This window comes from Xyrauchen texanus, chromosome 2, assembly GCF_025860055.1.
Source record: "Xyrauchen texanus isolate HMW12.3.18 chromosome 2, RBS_HiC_50CHRs, whole genome shotgun sequence".
Lineage (NCBI taxonomy): Eukaryota > Metazoa > Chordata > Actinopteri > Cypriniformes > Catostomidae > Xyrauchen > Xyrauchen texanus.
Genome location: NC_068277.1, coordinates 18985041 through 18997863, shown reverse-complemented (window position 1 = coordinate 18997863; position 12823 = coordinate 18985041). Strand labels below are relative to the sequence as shown.

Sequence of the window (12823 nt, the reverse complement as noted above, 5' to 3'; positions counted from 1 at the left end):
ACTGGGTATGCTTTGCCTGTCCCTAAAATTGCAATTGAATGAATCACACTAAATTTTAAACCTTCAACTAAAAAACATTTATTGTGGAGGTGTGTTCACACACTCTTTGATGATCTCCTAAATAGAATGCCACAGAGCCTACATGTATATTCAAACAATGACACGAAACCTTGTTTATGATATTTTTGAATGTAAAAAAGTTTTAAAAAAATCATGCAACCCGAAATACACAAGCATTACAGAAAGGCTGTTACTTACATGCGACAATAAAGTATCAAATTTACAGCAAAATGTTCATATCTGCCAAGAAAAATATTAAAATACACCAAGATAAATATAAATCTCTTTTTATGATAAATCTATGCATGAATATATTACAAACAGCAGTAATGAATAACAACACACATTCAATTCCCTTTTAAGAATCCCTATTTCCAAACATTCACAAAAATAGACCATAAAAAAAGAAAAGAAGCAGAGCACTGATATGTAACTCAGTCCCTGCAGAGTTCATAACAGTATTATTTTAGTGTTGAACACTGCTACATAGCATTGTTTTCCCACAGTACAAATGCAAACATGTCACATTCATCTATGCGTTTCTCCTGAGAGGTGTTTCATCTCACCTATTTTAGTAATAATAATAATAATATGTATGTAAACTGAAGTAGTGCATATTTATGCTGTAGACGTGTTAGTCTGCTATTGTGTAGTTTCACAGGGAAAAGTACAGCCAGATTCTACAGCAAAAGTGTAAGCTTAATCTCAGCTTACTGCCATAAAAACATCAAAACACATAATAATTTTGATGTCTTGACATTCCTTTTACAAACTCCCCCTTCCCTTATATCTGTACCTTAAATGAAACAATATGTCATCAAAATGCACATTAATCACCCTCACTTATAATAATGAATCCTTGTTCTACCTCTACCCTGATCCTACAGTTAGAGGAGTCACATACAATCATCACTATAATGGGAGAGAGGAGAACCAGGTTGGGAGGTCTCATCTTTGGTAGAGTTCACTGCTGCTGACTGTCTTCGTGTCCCCTTGCCCTGCAGGAGGGCACTGTCTGGATGTTCACTGTGTAGGTGGTGCAGCAATGTATCCTGGGTTGATGCCGTATGGCCACACTCTTCACAGACGTATAGCTTGCTGCGACGCTCTTTATAAGCATACTGCTGTGTGACACCATGAATCTTTTTCATGTGGGACTCCAGAGAGCAGCGCTGGGTGAAAGCCTTCTCACAAAGATCACACTTATATGGACGAACACCTGCAAGGAAAAGAGAATGCGATACTTGTTTAAAAAAAGAGTTGTACCTATTGAAATGGCACATAAACTAATGTTAAATGATGATAAAATGCTTTCTTCTATTTCACCCATATGAAATATTCCAGTGTCAATACAATTTAAGCTCAGTCGACAGCATCATTTTGATTACCACAAAATACAATTTTGATTTGTCTCCTTTTTCTTTAAAAAAAAGCTAAAATCAAGCTTAAGTGAGGCACTTAAAAATGAAGTGAATGGGGAACTTTTTGGAGGGTTTAAAAGGGTTTAAATGCTTTTATAATGTCACTTACATTAATTCTTCTCAAAAAACATGTATTATTTGAGCTGTAAAGTTGTTTAATTAATTTTTCCAGGCGTTTTAGGCTTTACTGCGTTACGTCGTCATGACAACAAAGTTATACAATTGGACAAAGGTTTACAGAGAAAAGGTTAGTAAGCGATTTTATCACACTAAAATCATTGAGGTAATAAAAGTGATGCCACAAATGCTGTTGATCTTAACTTGTATTGCACCCAAATTCTTCCTTTAATATGCAGAGACAACAATAAGTGAGCCATTCATAGACTAATTCCCCTAAGAAGTATAAACACAGTGGCTCTATAAAACTTTTTACAATTTAAACTCCCATAGCGAAATATAAACTAATCAACGAACAATGTTATAATTTTTTTTCCTAAGTTTAACCACTAATCCAACCGTTAACCAAACCATACACTATAATCCCTTATCCAAACCCCAAACATTACCATGATTTTATAGGAAAATAACCTTTTTGATGTGCACCATGGAAGAAAGACAATATCAGGGTTAGAAATGATAAGTGTATTACATGTTATTGACATACATAAGTCATTTGTATTAAATATACAAATACGGAATGAATAACCAAATTTGTTATTTGCTTAAGGCAAGCTAAAATTAGATGCCTGTATTTTATCCATTTTAAATTGGTTGGAATATATGGGAATAAAAGTTACGCATTTTCATACAAGTCAAGTCTTAATATATCTTACAATTTCGCAATCTCGTACAAATTATGAGGAGTTGCCATGAGACAGTGTTTGAGCATCCCAGACAACTACTGGCGTGAGTTTGGGGTGGGATAATATGTTTGTTCGACCAATGGAAGATGGGAGGAGGGTTTGAGAAACATGTTTGAAAATCGGTCATTATTTTTGCAATTCGGTTTGATGAAGCTAGTGGTGCAGAAATGGCTCACTTCACCATTAACAAGAACATTTTTGAGCATAAATTAAGTTTCCTTACCTGTGTGTGTGCGGACATGCCTTTTGAGGTCGAAGGTATCGTTAAAGCCCTTTCCGCAGAAGTCACACAAGTGTCTCTTCTGATCACTGTGGCATTTCAGGTGTCTGTTTAGCATGCGCTGGAATTGAAAGACTTTTTGACACACCTGGCAAACATAGGTGCTGCCACCTGACTGCACTGAGGATGGCTTAGTATCAAACGGGGGGCAAGGTGATGCAATAGAAACAGGTGGATCTGCAGTGATAATAGGGACAATGGGTGGAGCCTCTGTGGGAAGCTCACCTGTGGTCACCTGCAGTGAAATAAAAGAAAAATAAAATAGACATATTTAATGGCAGTGTAAACAATCTAACTAGAAAGTGATATGTGTTTAACCCACACATGCACAAGCAACATACAAAGTCAAATCAATTATGTGACACAATGGCCCTACATCTGAATAGTATAACTGCAGTAACTAGATCTTAGATCAACATGGTAAAGGTAAACAACTTTACCCAGAAGCCTCACCTTTATTTTATTGCGGACATATGTATTGTTGTGTGAGCTTCGAATGTGCTCTGTCTCTGGACTCTGATGCTGCCCCAGAGCAGTGCAGGATGGGAGCTCAGCTGCAGGAACCACTGCAGAGGGGTCATATGTGTACATCTGGTTGTTTTTGTAAATACTGTGGTCCTTGCGTGTGGACAAGCACAGAGCCACCTCCGCCGGACTGGCTTCTGTCTCCTCTCGCAGAGCAAGGGGAGACATTGAGGCTGGAAGAGACAGAAGACACACAGGTGTCAGTAATGATGGTTCTATATTACAGGTGTTTCATATATTAAGTGTTTTAGTTACGCATCAAGAAGTACAAACTGAATAATTATTTTCAAAATGAAAAAAGTCAATCATTGTCATTACATTATTTGAATTACATTAGGTAGGCAATTGTACAGTATGAATACATTTCATAGACAAATTATGACAAGGACAGGTGCACAAATCTTTCCAGTTCAACTGTGTTTTAGAACATCTTCGCTTTGTAAAACAAGTGTGGCTTACATCCTGCATAGTTTAAGATGAAGGATGTGATTGCTAGACAATCAGAAACTGGGTGTGTATGTGGCTCTTGAGGCAAAGGGGGACAGTTGTGCCTCTGGGCCAGGTGTGTGCAAGAGTGAGTGGGTGGGTGGGTGGCTGCTGTGTTTGAGTGTGCAAGTGTATTGTGCCGGGCTGAAGTCAAACCACTCCTGTTACTGCTTTACCAGTCCGACCAGCTGGGCTAGAGACACAGGCTTGAGCTCCCTTTATACAAATATCCAAACAACACAATGCAACAGAGGAATAATCTGCAAATGTTTGCAGGTGAACTATCATGTTCTGTCCTAAATGGTTGTTCAATTATACTACACATATGCACTAAAGCGATTATTAGGCCACAAGCAAAAACATGAAGATGCATGGCACCACACTTAAAATGGTAGAGTCTGAACAATGAATGTTGACTCTGGTGTGGCACAATCGACTGGGTTGCAAATTAAAATGCAAATATCTAATGTGTGCTGCGGCTAACGGTAATATCCAACAACTTATTATTCATAACAACCATATCATCCAGACCTATGCTTTTCCAAACCCGGTTGCCTTTCATTAAGGAATTTAAAAGCCAACTCCTTAAGAGTCCAGAATGTCAATGTGATTTATAAACAAGAGGGTTTATTAATTTTGCACTGTTTGTTTATTGTTTATTTATTAATAGCAGTGATTGTTACTTTTTCACATGCCCTGGTGTTTGCCAACCCCTCCCTTCACAGATAGTCAACCACACCATACATGCAGCCACCATTGAGCACCAGTCAACATGAGGGTGTATGACAGGACAAATAAAATTATCAAAAAAGTGGGACCTCACAACTAGATTGGGCATAAAACTATTTTATATATGAGCGACAATGCATTTTAAATTAAAAGCATTATAAATCAAAGTAATAAAAAATAAATCCGAATTTAGCATTAGCCTACGTGTCTATAGGCTACTACCATGCAGTCTCCATTAACTCTAAATTAGCTCTTCAACCACAGCATATGTGTATTTAATGTAGTTTTTTTAATTATCTTAAATTGCGTTGAAAGTTCCAACGCCTGTTACTTTTCTCTATTGTTTTTCGTGTTAATGACAGAAGTTTCTTTGGCATCGCATCCAGGGCGAAGAAGCTAATAAAACTATTAGGAACAACTAGAGACAAACCTTGTGGACTAGGGAAACGAACGTAATGAATTGATTAAAACAAGGGTCATAAAATGGGTTGACGACTTCGATAAATATAACAATGCCTGCGCTCCGGGTTTGTTCATCAGATATCTAAAAGTGAGGTGAAAGGTACACTTGCTGAGTGCGTGTGTGTGTGTGTGTGTGTGTGTGTGTGTGTGTGTGTGTGTGTGTGTGTGTGTGTTTGCTAAGGGTGTAGCGGGAAAAGGGAGCCAGCGCGGCGAAGCCCGTTATTTCCTTCAACGATGTAAACATTAACCCAAAACCATATCATGGCTGGCGAAAAACTCGAGGACCAGGATGCGTAAAATAATAATAATAATAAAAAATAATAATAAAAAAAATATATAGGCTATATATATATATATATATATATATATATATATATATATATATATATATATATATATATATATATATATATATATATATATATAAGTAAAATGTATTTTAAATAAATATATAAATAAACAAAGAAAGAAAAAAGAAAAGTGTAGAGAATGTAATTAATCACCGATTAATTACTACCTTACACAAGTCTGCAATCGGTAGTATAGTGGCAACGAATGCACTATTCCTCCTGACATGAATCGATGCTTTATATGCCTTTGATTCAAGATGGTTCAGTTTTAGGCACACATTAAGAAGAGTAGCCTATAGGTTACACTAAGTATATGAACTAGATATTATATAAATATATTAAAAATCTGTAAAGCATTTTTATTCACTGTTTATATTTTGCCTTTATTATAAACTGATTATTTAGAAATTGCATTCCAGAGAAATATAAAAAGAAACAATCCGTCTGTAGCAGGCTAGCCTGTGATTATTCAAGTAAAGTCTGAAGAATTTAAAGGGCTCATATAACGAGCGGTTATGTATCCCGTTAGGTGAACAGCAGTAATGTGATAGCCGTATTGTTTTCTCGAAGATCAGTTAAAAGAGGGCAGATATCAGGTCTTGGAAAAGCAAGTGAATAATTCCATAAAACACAAAACATTTTAAAGTAAAAAAGTTCACAATTCCTATTACATTTATTCATTTAGCGTCTTACAAAAGAGGAATTATACATTATAAGGGATTAATCTCAAGGAGACAATTAGGCTGTAAGTTGAACCCCAGATGGCTGTCTGTAGTCGAAACTGGCACCGCACTATTGTAATGAGTTTTCATGTTATAAGGAAGACAGTTGGGTCTGAAGGTCAACTAGGAACAGTAACGGCCCTCTTAACACGCACGCACGCACGCACGCACGCACGCACGCACGCACGCACGCACACGCATTTTATAAGATCAAATAGTTATTCAGACATTCAGAATTTTTTTATGTGTATTTGTTATGTGCTATTCATTGCATGCTAAACAAGCTTGGCTTAGTTCAAATACACACAAATGCAGTCTCCGAAAACTAAAGAGAAAAATAAGCCATGAATAAGTTACTCCTCAATACCTGACTTTCATTGAGTAGGGCTATAACTGTTGTGTGATGCATCCGTACCGTTATTCGGAGTGAACTCGGAAAAACAGGGTTTAATTGTAAATATTCTCACCTGGAATATAAATGTCACCGCGCTCATGGTCTGGTAGATTGCTCCAGTTTCTCTTGCCGGGTGAAGTATTAGTTTTTTTCACTAGAAAGGCTCGCGGCATTGTGTAGATTCCCGAGGTATTCCTGCCCCGCTATCTCTCGAAATTAAAAAGTAGGGTTTTCCGCCCTCTAAACTAGGCTACTTTGGTGAAAACCGGTCAACAATATAGGCTACATATGCATATAGCCTACAGTGTAGGCTACAGTCCTTCTTGGATGATGTCTGCAAATTAATTGTCCTCGATAGTTTTAGAAAAGATAAGCCGTTTCTTCGCTCTATACGCACACCTCCACGGCAAACTCTGATACCTGTACAGTTTCCCACTATATGTGCCCGCTTCTGCTTACACCTTCCGCCGCCTTCCGCTATACTCTGAGTTCGCGCGAAGTCTTCCTCCGAAAAGTGCGCAATATAGTAGGTCTACACACAGCTAGATGCCTTTGTCGAGGTGAGGGGCGATGTTGGTGACAAGTAAATAGTTAAAACTGCTCAAACGACGGACTTCAAACCGAATTTCAGAGGCTGATTGAAGCGCAGGTACACATTTCATGAGGAAACAGGTAACAATGCGCATGTGTCTGAATATAACGGTGACAACAAACCCGACCCAGTCCGGCCTCTACGTCTTACCTGTCCAACCGGTTTTCTCTCTCTTCCCCCTCCCCTGCACAATTCCGCTTCAAGGTGGCACTGAAGTGAATGTAGAGGTAATAGCCTACGAGACGAGATGGTAGCGACGGCCTAAAACTAAACGAACCAAAAAAAGAGCTCTTAAAGCCGATTGCAGGAAAACGTGTCAGTTGCGTCAGGTAGGCTATAGCCTAATACATGAAAGACTGAGAAGTCTCTTCCTGTTTTATTAAATCAAGTAACACCATAAACATTTTTAATCTAAAATTACAGTAATAGCTCAAATTCCCTAATATTTTAGGCCTACATCAGGGGCGGACTAGCACTAAAAAGTGGCCCTGGACTTTCTTGCCCACAACACACCGGCTCATTGATTTCACACAGTGCAAAAATTCGAATAACTTTAAAACACATATAATTACTGTAAATGTGATGAGGGTATTTTTATGAGAAAGCACTAAAATAAGCACTTTATAGTTCAAACAATTAACATGTCTGAAAACTTTTTCATAACATACAGATGTTAGGATAACATTTACATAAAAGTACAAGGGAAAGTATGTATTTAAGGTGCTGTGACAAGTCAGCATTTCTTCTAAGTTTTTAAAAATCTTAATCACCCTTCAACTTTTTTCTAGAAGTGCAAATAAACTATTGTCTTCGATAATATGAGGTTGTGGAAGAAAGTGTCATACAGCAGGACACTGATGACAATACCTAAAATTCCATGTCATTTACTCACATAACTGTGTAAATGTTTATTAAAAAAAATTATAATGAATAAATAATGAATAAAATCAATGAAAAAATGTGGCCAGAATATGTACATAAACAAATATAAATATATGTACAAAAATAAAATAAACAAACCTCTTAAAGTGTAGATCTTTGCAGATATTTTGCAGATGAATCGCAAATATTTTCACTCCATATGAGTTTGCTGCATCTTTATATCTGCAGGGTTTTAATTACTTCCCCTATTATTCTTTAGAAAAAGTGAGAAGCCCTATGATTTGACAAGTGCTGTTTCTGCTATCCTTTAAACAATGTAAACCTCAAAGACTCAAATAGCCACAAAGTAATATTTTTCATTTATTTTCTGCATGTTTAGGCATGAGCCTTATTCAGCAAGCAGCACTTCAGCTCACAGTAATGCTTTGTAGTATGTATAAATTATGCAAATGACTATGTACTGCTCATAGATTTACTGTTTGCAGATATGCTGCTGTTATTGTATTTGTTGTAACTTGCAGTTATTTGTCATTTTGTGATTACTGAGAGCTCTTCTTATGCTTAATATGTTGTTTTTGGTTGCCACCATTATTGTGATTTGTATGTCAATTAATGAGATCCAAACGAGGTACATATTCACACAGATAGGCACTACAATATTTAAGTAATTTCAAAATAAAAGCCATTATATTGGTTTTACCTTACAGTTTTTGAATGTGTGCTTTGAAATGGGGTAAGCGCGGCCATGTTTGAGCCCAGAGTGGTCACCAATATCATCTGTAGGATGGGCTGGCTCAAATTATCCAGCGGTCCACCGGCTCCCTACAGCCAGTCCGTCCTTTGTTTACATACAAGATTGGAACAGCTTTAGTAGTTTAACTAGAACACTGTCAACTGCAGATTGCAACTAACCACTGTTCCTTATTCATCTTGTAGTCCTTAGCAACAAACGTTGTACCAGTCATACACTGGTGGCCACCGATTTAGCTGTTTCTGAAGGAAATCATGGCATTCAACTGATCACAAAGTATAATCAGGACTTTACTGATGTAAACAACTGCACCATTGCTACTTGAAAAAAGTCATTTTAAATCAAATCTAGACAGGCCCCATTTTTAGCAGCCATCACTCCAACACCTTATCCTTGAGTAATCATGATAAATTGCTAATTTGGTACAAGATATATTTGGTTCATTAAATTAAGCTTAACATTGTCTTTGTGTTTGTTTCTGAGTTGCCGCAGTATGCACTAGACTGGCATGTCTTAAGGTCAATATTAGGTAAAAAATGGCAAAAAAAAAACAGCTTTCTCTAGAAACTCGTCAGTCAATCGTTGTCATGAAGTTTATACAATTCTTGAAATTGCCAAAAAATGGAAGATTTCATACTAAGGTGTACACTATAGTCCTCAAAGACAAAGGACAACTGGCTCTAACAAGGACAGAAAGAGATGCGGAAGGCCAGATGTACAACTAAACAAGAGGATACATGCATTAGAGTCTCTAGTTTGAGAAATAGATGCATCAACACCAGTTTCATGTACAATAGTTAAGAGAAGACTCAGGGGTGCAGTCCTTATGGGAAGAATAGCAAAAATCCCCTTTTGAAACAGAAAAACAAAAAGTAAACATTAGAGTGGGCAAAGAAACACAGACATTGGACAACAGATAACTGGAAAAGAGTGTTATGGATCTTAACCCCATTGACCTTTTGTGGTATCAGCTAGACTGTAAGGTAAGTGAGAATTGCCTGACATGACAGCCACATCTATGGCAAGTGCTACAGGAAGTGTGGGGTGAAATGTCACCTGAGTATCTGGACAAACTGACAGCTAGAATGCCAAGGATCTGCAAAGCTGTCATTACTGCATGTGGAGGATTGTTTGATGAGAAATCTTTGAAGTAAGAAGTTCAGATTTTTTTTTTCAAATTGTAATAATAATCTTTCACATTATTAATGTTCTGACTATACATTGTGATCAGTTGAATGCCACTTTGGTGAATAAAAGTACCAAGTTCCTTTCATAAGAGCAAAATCTATATATTATTCCAAACTTTTGGCCACCAGTGTAGTTCAATTATAGATCGGGCCAATGGGGCCAGTGCCCATTATCGCGGTCGACCCACCAGCCTGCTCGGTTCTGCCAATGGACATTCCACCACTGATCGGCCCCAAAGTGGGTCAGCGCACCAGGAAAATGCCTGGTATGCCACACTGTAAAAATGTCAGTAATTTTAACAGTAAAATACTGTAAAAATGCTACAGTAATAAAATGTTAATTGATTAACAAATATTAACTGTAAAATGTTTTAATATATTTTAAGTCAATACAGTAGTTTTTACAATAAAATTATGTAAAATTTGTATTATTTAAATGTAAAAAGTAAGATTTTCCTGTATAATAAATCGTAAAAAGAACAAGAGAGTACATGTACTTTTTACAGTAAATTATTGTTAAAATTACAGTAAAAAACAGTAATCGGGCGTTCCCACAATTCCCTGCATGACCCATTACATTTCATTATATTTTATGGGAATAGTTATGTTTCTTTTTGTTTTTAATATCAGTTATGTACACTGGGGTGTTCTGTGTTATATTTGATGTAGTTTAGTTAATGTTTACTGCATTATTAAATCTCACATGTGTTACCCTGATGGTGTTTAGTGTTTGTGTGAGTGTTACTGAGCACTGTTTATGTATTTTTATTGATCATTACTCCTAGAAGAGCCACTATTGGTGAACTTCATTTCATAATGTACCCTTCTGTAGTTACTACGGCGATTAACAAATACCTTATAAAGTAAACAACAGATTTTTACAGTTTCAGAAGTCATGTTTATGAATTTTTGTACAGGTTATTCTGTAAAGTGGTTTACATTTTAACTGTATTTTTTACATAATTATTCTGGCAACCACAGCTGCCAGATGTTTTTTACAGTGCAGATTACCAGTCCAGCCCTGATACTGACATACCATTTTTAAAGATAAATTTTAAGTGTGATTTATTTTACATATGCAGCTTGCTCTGTCATTATGTGGTTTTTGTACATATCTCATGGTTTGTTATTATAATGTGATCTTACTATAAAAAAAAGTTTAACATTTTTTTTTCTTTCAAACATCAATATAGAGTTTGGTGTATAAAAAAATTATAATTGATAAAAATAAAAAAAATCATATTGCATTTGAGGTGCTGAATTGTAATATACATTTCCATAGAGCAAGGAAAGGAAGTTGTCATGTCCAAACTCTAAAATATTTAGCATCTCTGAAAAGCCCAGGTGTCCTCTTAAGATACACAAACTATATAATATTCATTGCTATAACTGTATGTTTGCCCTATACATTACAAAAAATAACTTGGCTCTGGATGTTGTGAAAAATAAGATTTTTATATTTAATTTTGTGTGGTACAAAAGTACTGATTTAACTAGATATGTAAATTTTGTCAAGAAAAAATATAATGAAAAGTGTCCCTGGGGCCCTTGCTGGTTAAAATCTGCCCCTGGTACTAGTTACCATGAAACTTCTGAGACAGAGACTAAAGGTACAGGTGTTGTTGTTCTGCATGTACAGAGTGACATTATACATGACGTTTTCAAATGCTTATTTTTGACTGGTGATCCATGATTAACAATGACTTAGGGGAAAATAGAAAACAGGCTTAAAGGTAAAAAGTTAACAGGCGGAAAGATAAAGAGATGATGAGAAAGAGAATGACTGTGAGTGAAAAAGGAGTGTGTAGATGTGCAGAATGACAGGTATGCTGTCTGGGCTGTTGGAGTGGTTGAGGCAGAACATGTGGCTTAAGGTTTTTTATCCTTCCTCATCAGCGTCTCAATCCTTCTCTCCCCATAAGTGCTTCATCAGAATTAATTTCTAATATTAATATATGTTATGGTCTCTGAGAATGACAATACATCTAACTGTTCACTGTGAACTAGATTCATACTGTAATGGACAGGCTTGCACTTTATCCATAAGCCGTCAGAAATCAGTTTAGCTGCAAGATGGAAGTTGGTTCCTGTTAACGCTATATGTCAATGACAGAAAGATGTTGGCTGCCACGCAAGTGGAGTTGGCAGGAGGGCAAGAGTCAGTACATTCCAGCTTAACCTGACAGACGGCCTACGACCATTTTTTTTTTTACAATTCCTCCATCCCTCCCCCATTTCTCTTGCTCGCTCAGAGCAGGATTTGCTTCATTCAGTTCTTAGCCATAAAAATGACTGGCAGTGACTTTTACTAAAGATATGGGTGGAGTTTTGACCAGTGTGCATCACTGTCAAATTATTTGTTTGTGTGACATTGCTTTAACGTGCGTCACACCTGTTGACCAAAATCAATTTGCGGTCTGAAAAGGTAACCTGAAAAAACTCTTCTCACAATTCCACATTCTAGTGTGTATTAGTGAGGAATGTTGGTTACTATTGAAAGATAGTAACAGTCATCATAAACACACACACACACACACACACACACACACACACACACACACACACACACACACACACACACACACACACACACACACACACACACACACACGTGTTGGTGCAGCTATAATTCTGTGGGCTCTCCATAGACATAATGATTTTTTATAATGTACAAACTATAGATTTTATCCCCTAACCCTACCTCTAAACATAACCCTCACCAAAAACGTTCCGCATTTTTACATTTTCAATAAAACTTCATTTAGTATGTTTTTTAAGTGATTTCAATTATGGTGACACTAGAAATACCCTCATAAACCACATTTATAGCATAATACCCTTGTAATTACCAGTTTGTAACCTATAAAAAGTCCTCGTAAAACCACTTCAACCAACCCCCACACACACACACACACACATACTCCTTTCTGTTTTACAGTATGTCAGTCATACGTTCTTGCTTGTCTTGTTGCATCTGTGATTTTTTTATTTATTGTTGATAATGGAACTGAAAAACATTGAAAAAAACAGAAAAATGGAGGTTGTCCGATTTACTAAATCATATTATTTGTAATCTACACTAAAAACTTTTTTTTACACACTTTTCTTTGCTTTCGGTT

General features: G+C 36.5%; 1 protein-coding gene across 1 annotated transcript; it reads right to left on the bottom strand.

Moving 5' to 3' along the window:
• LOC127660860 (putative transcription factor Ovo-like 1) lies at nt 1-6958 on the bottom strand. Its single transcript, XM_052151309.1, has 4 exons — nt 6366-6958; nt 3078-3322; nt 2568-2859; nt 1-1279 (listed from the first exon to the last, which is right to left on the bottom strand). Exons 1-4 carry the CDS (start codon nt 6463-6465, stop codon nt 957-959), a joined length of 960 nt encoding a protein of 319 aa, XP_052007269.1. The 5' UTR covers nt 6466-6958; the 3' UTR covers nt 1-956.
• Nucleotides 6959-12823: the final 5865 nt, after the last annotated feature.